The sequence below is a fragment of the Condylura cristata genome, unplaced genomic scaffold, assembly GCF_000260355.1.
Source record: "Condylura cristata isolate star-nosed mole 26May11 unplaced genomic scaffold, ConCri1.0 scaffold00046, whole genome shotgun sequence".
NCBI classification, from domain to species: domain Eukaryota; kingdom Metazoa; phylum Chordata; class Mammalia; order Eulipotyphla; family Talpidae; genus Condylura; species Condylura cristata.
This window is the reverse complement of record NW_004567147.1, coordinates 430,775-440,127: the sequence shown is the minus strand read 5'-3', so window position 1 is coordinate 440,127 and position 9,353 is coordinate 430,775. Positions and strand designations below refer to the sequence as shown.

The 9,353-nt window shown below is 48.2% G+C and overlaps 2 protein-coding genes across 2 annotated transcripts; one reads left to right on the top strand and one right to left on the bottom strand.

Annotated features, from left to right (window-relative positions):
* Positions 1-3,084: 3,084 nt before the first annotated feature.
* LOC101624069 (ubiquitin D-like) lies at positions 3,085-5,577 on the top strand. The gene is made up of 2 exons (XM_004694722.2): positions 3,085-3,150; positions 5,085-5,577. The coding sequence occupies exons 1-2, from the start codon at positions 3,124-3,126 to the stop codon at positions 5,553-5,555; spliced, it is 498 nt and encodes a 165-aa protein (XP_004694779.1). The 5' UTR covers positions 3,085-3,123; the 3' UTR covers positions 5,556-5,577.
* A 1,316-nt stretch (positions 5,578-6,893) lies between these two features.
* Positions 6,894-8,725, bottom strand: LOC101623841 (putative olfactory receptor 2I1). Its single transcript, XM_012734123.1, has 2 exons — positions 8,672-8,725; positions 6,894-7,826 (listed from the first exon to the last, which is right to left on the bottom strand). Exons 1-2 carry the CDS (start codon positions 8,723-8,725, stop codon positions 6,894-6,896), a joined length of 987 nt encoding a protein of 328 aa, XP_012589577.1.
* Between the last annotated feature and the right edge of the window lie 628 nt (positions 8,726-9,353).

Sequence of the window (9,353 nt, the reverse complement as noted above, 5' to 3'; positions counted from 1 at the left end):
CTGAAGAAATCCCACCAGTGGCCACACAGGGCAGCAGAGAGTCTGACAGTCTGACAGCCACACCCCACTTGGCCTGCTTAGGACCTTGACATAGAAAGCGAGGAAGGAAAACACAAGGATGAAAGTCCAGATTTGCTTGTTTAGATTCCTTGAAAGGACACTGTTTCTCAGAAACCAGATGCTCTCTGCTCTGTCACGGAGCAGAGATCCTTTAGTGATACATTAATAGTTTTCCTGTGAGGATTCCAGGTTTGCCCTTGACTTTGCTGTGAATCCCCAGTAGACTGGATGGTCCCCCCACTGCCACGTGGCCTGTTGCCTGGACAGTGCCCTTTATCACAGGCCTGGGAGAGCAGTGTCTGTGCCTTACACCAGGCTTGGCCCTGGGTTCCTCCAGGCTCTGAGTCCTGCACCCAGGCTCCTGTCACTCTGCCTGATGGGAAGTGCAGGGTGGCTCAGGCAGGGCCTGGCAGAGGGATGATTCTGTCAATCTCCCTTGCTCCCGAGGCCCCGCATTGCAGCCTCCGCTTTCCTGCATCTGCCTTTACTCCTTCTCAGAGTGCACCATCCCTGCAAAAGGGCGCCACTCCTGCCAGGGTATCATGTAGTGAGGTTAAAATCTAAGTCTCCACCCTTGCCTAGCCGGAACATTGGGGAGGCTTGAATACATGAAAGGGAATTGATAAGGTTCCCATGGAGCCAGGCCAGAGTCTGAATGTGGAAACAGAGCCAGGACTCATCCTGTATCAACATCCAAGATCAGGCATCCAGGCACTCACCAGCCTAAACCAACTCCCAGTCACAAAAGCCCAAGATGACAGGTTCCAAATGGAGCCCAGATGTTTCTTTGCACACGGCCTTCTCCCTTCTAGCCCATGCTTCTCTGAACAGTTCATTTCAGTCAATGCCCCTTTCTGTTCTCCACTCAGTCTCTGGTGAATCCTTTCACCCCTACCTCAGGCCTCACCCTGATCTTCTCCCCACCACAATTCCTGCAAAAAAAAAGATAAATACCCAGAGTTAGAAGTGCTGGATCACATGATGGTTCTATTTTCAGCTTTTTGAGAAAACTCCATATTGTTGTCCACAGTGACTGCACCAAGGTACACTCCGAACAATGCAGGAAGTAGTGATGTGAGAGTGATTTCAACCACTTGAAATGTCTGCTCTCCTTTCTTTTTGAGAAATGATATGCCTAAGATGGTGCAAATCAAATCTGTAAATGTGAGCAGGGTCCTCGAGGCTGGGTTTTACAGTATTTTCTTTTTTCTTTTTCCAGGCCTAATACCTTCTCTGCCGCTGCAGGCCTTCTTGTTCCCCATCACCCACAACTTTTCTTTACATGTTCTGCCTGGTCACTGGTGATGATTCAGAGTCCCCAGATCCTGTTGGGGGTGGGGGTGTAAGGAGGCCCTGCTCTGCAGCAACCAACTGTTTCTTCGATTCAAGATATAGGGGGAGAATAGAAATCTGGGGACATATTTGTAAAGAGAACAGCAGTGGGCAAGCTTTGCAATCTATCCCACCATGCACTCTTCTACCTCATATTAACTAGGTGTTTAAAATATGTCTACTCCACTACAGAAATTGAAATAATAACCACTTTTTCCAATTTTATTAACTAGCTAAAATGAGTTTAATGTAAGAACATGATTTGTGTCAAGTATTATTCTGTTTTGTTTTGTTTTGTTTTAATACTACCTTGAACTCTCAGATCTCATGACTGTGTATAGGCTTCTATAAATTTAGGTTTCACAGGATGGAAATTCTTGAATGGTCACAGTAAATTACCATTTTTTTTTTAAGATTTATTTATTTGTGCATACAGAACTGGGGGCCAGGCCAGAGATGCAGAGGGTGAGAGGAGTCACCAGAGAAAGAGCGGGAAGCAGAACAGACTGATGTTCAAATTTCTCTGCTGAGAGAGCAGTGGGCGGGTCAGGAGAGGCCTGCCACGCCATGTGGTCACCTCCGGGGCAGGCGGGAATCGAACTCATGCGGAAGCGGCTTTAGATTCTCAGTGCTGTGCTTTAACCCGCTGCGCCACCAGGGAGGGCCGTAAATGACCATTTTTATAGATTTTTCAATTTCAAAAACATTGGAGCACTCCATAATTTTTTAATTTTTTTACATTTTAATTTTTTTTTTAAACTCTCAGGAGTAGTATCCTGAGATCTTGGGAAAGGGTAGTGATTCGTTTGGAAAATTAGAAAGATCAAAATAATTGAGTCAATTCCCTGAAGGCATTAGGCATGCCCACCTGTCCCCAGCCAAATCCCAAAAGAGCAGCACCTTAGCCATTTCTGAGATCACAGTGGCATGCCCAGGAATCAGGGGGGAAACAGAGGCACCGTGGTGTGACACTGGATGCAGCTGTTCAGGTGTGGGAAGACAGGAGTCCGTCTTTGATTACAGCATTTGAAATATTCTCAAATAGCGGCCAGGGATTGCAGGTTTGGGGATAGGTAAGATGTGGATTAGAGATGCAAGACCAGGAGTTCTTCATAAAAGACATTTCATAGATTAAGTTTCTGAGCCCAGAAAACACTTAGGAACTTTTTTGCAATCATCCCATTGTATAAACCAGAAAACCAACATCACAGAAGGTGAGCACTTGCCCAAGGTAACGTAGCAGGGGCACCCTTGCGAATGGGCCTTAGCTTTTTACCCCCCCTCCTCCCCAGGTGCACTGCCTACGTCCTGGCAGGCCAGTAGGAATAGGCAGCTCAAGGTCAGTCGAATCTCATTCACTCCCAGCTCCCTCACTCTCAAGGAAGACCCTTGACTAACAGCAGGAAAGGACCACAGAGCTGAACACTGGATAGTCATTAGTCAGGACTGGGGAAGGGGAAGGGTGTTAATCATGGGGAAATTCTCAAAAGGAAGGATCCTTTTTTTTTTTTTTGAAAAAAGGAGGGCAGATGGATTGTTGAGGGAAGAGTGATTTTTGCAAAGCCATTTTGTCTATTCCCTCCACAAAGCAAAAGTGAAAGAGAACAATGGCAACAGAGACCAAAGAGCAGCAAAAACAGCTACGTAGTGGGGAATTCCAGCAGAGCCGCTATATATAAACAGGTGCAAGGGCCTTGCCTCTCTCTCCTGCTTCCACTACCCAGCGAAAAGATGCCTCCCAACTCCTCCAGCCTCTTGGTAAGTGGGATGATACAGGTGTGGGAACAGGGAAGCCCCTCCAGGGCTGGGGAGAGATGGTGAGAATGGATGGGGGCCATGCCCAGGGAGGCCGGTGGCTGGGAAGAGACCTTGAGGGGGCTGAGAGGGGCACAGATACCTACACAATCCTCAGGGAAGTGTCTGCCCAGGGACGTTAGCTGGAGCTCTCTTTCATGTCAGACCTCAGACTGGCCACAGTTAACAATGAATGACAAGGTGGGGTGAGCTCTACCCCAAGTTTCTGTCAGGATTAGAAAACATGAAACTATGATCATGGGCCCCTTTCACCTTATCCTGTTTAGAGTTTCAGGACTTTATGCTTCCCTCTCCTCCCCATAGAGAAAGTCACAAGGCTCACCTATCCTAAGTAGTACTGACCCGATGCCTCCCTGCTCTAGACAGCAGGCACCCAAGGAGACCCGACTGAGGGCAATGCTTCCCCACGAGTGACCGTCCGTGAAGTTTCTGTGGCATCTAGATTAGGAATATTCCCATAAGAGCATGAAAGGTTAATTATAAGCACATTTTGAAATGTGCCATTTTGATCACTATTTAAATAACAACCTTTGTTATAATAAAGTAGAAGTAATGTCACAATGTGACAGGAATATAGCTTTATCTATAAACTCATCACACAATTCTATACTCAGTGTCATTTTTACTTAAGCAAGACACCCCCTTTTAGTCTAAAATAAAGGCTGTGTCACCCCAATGACAAAGGAAAGGAAGGACTTAATTTTCTCTTATTTAGAGTTGGTCTAAATTCTAATGAAACCATTAATGTCCTTCCGGTAAGGTCTTTTTTGACACACTTCTCTGACTTGAAACTAACAAGCACCTGGAGCTTCCCAAACCTAAAAATGGGAGTAATGAAAATAGAATTATTGATTAGGAAAATTTTTTTGAATGGAGCAAGTCTTTCCAGTAACAAAACAGGGGTGAGCTTCCCATTTTCAGGTTATTGAAGCAGGAGTCAGACATAGGCCTTGTCCTCTGTGAGTGGAGCCCGGTCTAAGTAAAGAAGATAATATTCTATGTTAGGTAGACGTGAGAACATGGGACATAGATGAGCAAGTGACACTGAACATACAGTCGTTATAACATGTGGGTGACTGTAATGAAACAATGAGACATTATAAAATGAAACCAACAGTACAGAGCCATGGGTCCTAACTGTCCCTCTGAGGTAATGATGGAGAGCGGCCCTGTGAGGGCCCCAACAGGCTGCCAAGACTCAGAAATTCTTATGGGGTGTTTTCTGTAGAGTCTGTGTACATATTTGGATGCTGTGTTGTTGCTTTGCTTTGGACATTTCATTTGACACATCATCTCCGGGGGGTTGGGGGAGGGCTCTGATTAAAGAAATAAAGGCAGGACATGATTAATGACATTTTGGGATGGACAAGAGATGTGAGTACAGAAGAATAAGACTGATTTCCTTGTTTGTGTTAAAAAAAACTGGAATTTCTGGCCCTCCCTGGTGGCGCAGTGGGTTAAAGCACAACACTGAGAAGCTAAAGCCACTTCCGCATGAGTTCGATTCCCACCTGCCCCGGAGGTGACCACATGGCGTGGCAGACCTCTCCTGATCCGCCTGCTGCTCCCCTCAGCAGTGTACTTCGTCGATCTGCCTGTTCTGTTCCCCACTCTGTCTCTGGTGCAGCCTCTCACCGCCCCTGAGCCTCTGGCCTGTACCCCAGTTCTGTATGCATAAATAAATAAAATCTTTAAAAAAAAAAAACTGGAATTTCCAAAAGACATGTTCCAGAAAAAATAGGGACACCATTCCATGTAAAGATGCTGGAGGCTCAGACAGCCAGTGAAGGGTGGGAGCAACTGATAAGGAAAAGTAATTAAGGATGTAAAAGGGAGACAAGCATTCTCAGAAACTGTCCCTGTGCTTTGTTATCCAGGTGCATATCCAGCCACCAGAATGGAAGGTAATGCCCTTCACTGCCAACTTTGGTGACAGAGTGAACAAGATCAATGAACATGTCCAATCTCAGACCAAAGTTCCTGTGTGCAACCAGGTCCTTCTGTTTGACTCAAAGACCCTAGAGCCCCAGAAAACACTATCATCGTATGGTATTGACAAGGAGACAACTATTTACCTCACTCTGCAAGTAGTGAAGCCCAATGATGAGGAGCTGGACTTGACTGTGATGGAGCCTGGTGAGGGGGGGCTGAAGCACCACATCCAGGTGTCAAGGTCCAACTCCGGGGCTCAGGTGAAAGGGAAGATTGAGAGTAACACTGCTGTAAACCTCAACGAAAAGTTTGTGATCTACAAGGGGAAGAGAATAGAAGATGGGAAGACCATGGGAGAGCATGGCATCAAAGGGGGCGATACTCTCTACGTAATCCCCAAATATAAAGGGGGTTGACCACCCTCGGGAAGCAGTGATATTTGGAAAGAATCTTACATAGATCTTTCAAAATTAAGGAGAAAGAAATATATGGGGAAGTGATTTTGCATGCAATAGGGAAGAAAATGCAGCTAAATCTATGATGCTTGGAGTCTAACATAATTAATTAAGTAGCAATGTTGTACATAATGTTTTACTGAGAATATAAAAGAAGTTTTAAGACACACTGGAGAAAGCATTCCAGGCCAGCTTGCAATTCAATGTCACTTGGAAAATTTGTCAAAAATCTAGTAATTCCTTGCCCACTCAACAAATTCATGTTATGTTAATTTCTTTGTTTCTATGTTTGACCCAGAAATTCATCTATCACTTTTTGCAATAATTGTTGAGGCAGATTGAATTTTACTTAGAGAGAACAGTGAAATATATGGAAAAAAATAATAACCCAACATGATCATCATCTAATAAAGAACTTGGAAATTCAATTAAATTACATCTTTCCTTATTCAAAACCATTTAGGACCAAATGAAACCTGGCACTGTGCTCCCTCCTGCTGTGTCCCACACCCAGTAAAAACTGCCCTATTTCCAGTGATGACAGTGGGCATGGAAATACACTTGCCTGAACACCTAGAGATTTTCTGTTTCCTGTGGAGGTTCCTTAGGAGCTGATTATCTTTTACAAGGAACTGATTTTCTGAAAGGCAGTGGGTGGTGGAGCTGTGGCTGTTTGCATGTCCTAGGTCTGGGCGGTCCTCTCTACGCTGGGGGCAACTACCTCAGAGAGCTGGTTTCTGACAAACCCTACACTGCCTAAGTTCTGGTGACAGTGCTTCTCTCTGCTTCCCTCCTCTCAGCTCTCTGCTCCCTTTTCCGGAACTCAAGTCCTGTCCCACTTCACTCCCTTCATTTACTCCTCAGTCTCACTGCTGCTCTCTCATTTCTTACAACACGACATACATCCGCCTGCTTCTCCACTACACGAATTCCTTCTCTTCTTTAAAACTTGCTCAAGACCCTCCCCCACAGAAGACTTTCTCAAGGTAACCCACCCAGCAACACCCACACTGAGAGGTCCTCCTTGCTGCATTAAATCATACTTCCTCTTCCCATTTTAGAAGAAAGCTGGAGGGCCATGCCCCTCCCTAAGCTGACATCTGTGGAGGACACAGGGATTGTCCTCAAGCACAGGAACATTTTTCCTGATGGGAAAGGGACCTCCCGTTAGCTTTGGACTCCGCGAGGACAGGTCTTGGCGATTCTCATAAAGGGTCAACAGGCTGAGGCTAAGGGGACAGACCTGCCAAGGGGCAGCTCCGTCCTCCGGCTGGGCTAACACTCTCCCGCCAGCTGAACTCACTGTCCAGCCTGCCCTCGCGCCAGGAGTCTCCTGGCTGCGCCCTTCACTTCCTTATTCCTGAGGGTGTAGATGAGTGGGTTGAGGGCCGGTGTGACCACAGTGTAGAAGAGGGAAACAAACTTGCCCCGTCCCTGGCTGTAGCTGTGCGCAGGCTGCAGGTAGGTGTAGATGGCTGAGCCATAGAACAGGCAGACCGCGGTCAGGTGCGACCCGCAGGTGCCCAAGGCTTTCCTGCGGCCCCCGCTGGCGCGCATGCCCCACACGGCGCGCGCCACCGCCCCATAGGAGGCCAGGATCACGGTGGACGGCACCAGCAGGATGACCACGCGGGCAGCGAACATCTGCCGCTCCGTGGCATCGCGGCCGCCACCGCAGGCCAGCTGGAGCAGCGCGGGCAGCTCGCAGATGAAGTGGTCCAGGCGGTAGGGTGGGCACAGCGGCCGCGCGGCCAGCAGCGCAGTTTGCGCGGCCGAGTTGGTGAGGCCGCCCAGCCAGGAGGCGGCCGCCAGCGCGCGGCACAGTCTGGGCGCCGCCAGCCCCGCGTAGCGCAGGGGGCGGCACACGGCGGCCGCGCGGTCCAGCGCCATCACCGCCAGGAGGACGCACTCGGCCGAGCCCAGCGCCAGCGACGTGTACAGCTGGGCCATGCAGCCGCCGCGCTGCAGCCACAGCGCTCGGCCGCGCAGGGTGACCAGCAGCGGTGGCACCACGCTCGAGGTGAAGCCAACGTCCACCAGGGCCAGGTGGCACAGGAAGTAGTACATGGGCGTGTGCAGGCGCGGGTCGCGCACAGCCAGCAGCACCAGCGCAGCGTTGCCTGCGAGCGTCAGGAGGTAGCAGAAAAGCACCGACGAGAAGAGCACGGGCTGCAGCCAGGGCCAGTCCAGGAAGCCCAGCAGCACAAAGCGCTCCCCTGCGCTGTGGTTGGCCTGGAGGAGGGAAGCTGCCAGATGTTTAGAAGCTTGAAATGTGCCAAGGGGAGTCTGTGCCTTAGAAACAAAGGAAGCCCTTAGAAACAAAGGGGCCAGCAGGGAAGGAGAAGGGGAGCACCCTAGGCTGTGTTGGTGGAATCCGGGGCTGACCCTATGACCCCACACTTCTGAGCTGTGCTCTGTGGGGTCTGGTTCCCAAACCCCTGCTTGTCAGCTTCTTGTCTGGTTATGGTTGGGGCCCTATGACTAAAGAAGAATCTGATTTCCTCCTAAACACTAACACTTTCAGATCTGTTTTTTATCTTAACTTATTCTTAATCTGTACATTTTGTTCCCCCATATTTGTACATGTTCCACTCACCTCAACAAACCCCTGTAACCCCTTACCTCCTCCCCCCTCACTCCTCCCATGACCTTTAAATTCATTCACCGAGCCTGACATTTATACCTGCTTATTTTTCTGTGTATTTCTTTTTGTTATTTATTCTCCACATGAGTGAAACCATCAGTTATCTGTCACTTCTTTCACTTATTTCACGTAACATAATCACTTTGAAGTTATTTTGTCCCCAAAGTCTCATTTCATTTCACTGCCATGTGGTACTCTACTGAGTCTACACTCCACAATTTCAGGATCCACTCTTCTGCTGGTTGCAAGCCAGACTTCACTCTGGGTCTCCTTCCAGCTTGGAAAATGTGCACTGCTAGAAATAGGGTGACAGACACCCCAGGCTTGCTGTTCCCCACTCTCGGCATGTCCTTTCCGTTCCAGGTGCTCTGCTCCTGGTAAAACAACCTTTCACTTTGCTGACCACTGAACTCTCACCTGGAGTGAATCTCACAGGCTGCTCGCCATGTCCATTCTCCTCCTGCTTATGGCCCAGGGTGATGACCATAGTCCACACTGATAGCTCAGGTGGACCAGCCTTTACATCAACAGTTATCAGGGTAGAAGAAAACAAAGTAAAAGTCAGGGATCTTGACTCCACCTGGCTTAACTGCCTTTGGTCCAAGGTTTGATATTGGCAGTCACTGCTTCAAGTTTTTGACGTGTTAAAGGAAAAGTTGGAACTAAATGACATCTAAGCTTCCTGTATTCTCCCACAGCTCTAATTTCAATATTTTTCAAACCAGTGTAAAAGGGACATAGAAGCCGTTAGCCCTTGAAAATGACTGACTGATTCCCAAATGGTACAAAAGTCATAATGATTGATATGATGGATTCACAAGGTACACAGAGATCTTTCCAACCTGTGTTTCCCAACAGGCATCATCATACAGAATATTATGGAGAACAGAAAGAGGTATTGACTGAAATGAACAGTTAAGAGAAGCATGGGCTGGAAGGGAGAAGGCCCTGTGCAAAGCAGCATTTGGGTTCCATTTTGTAACCTGTCTCCCTGGGAGTTTTGCGACTGTGAGTTGGTTTAAGCTGGCGGGTGCTGGACACCTGGTCTTGGATGTGGACTGATACATGTTGGACCCTGCAATATCCTGAGTAACCGCCTGGGACCCAAGCTTACT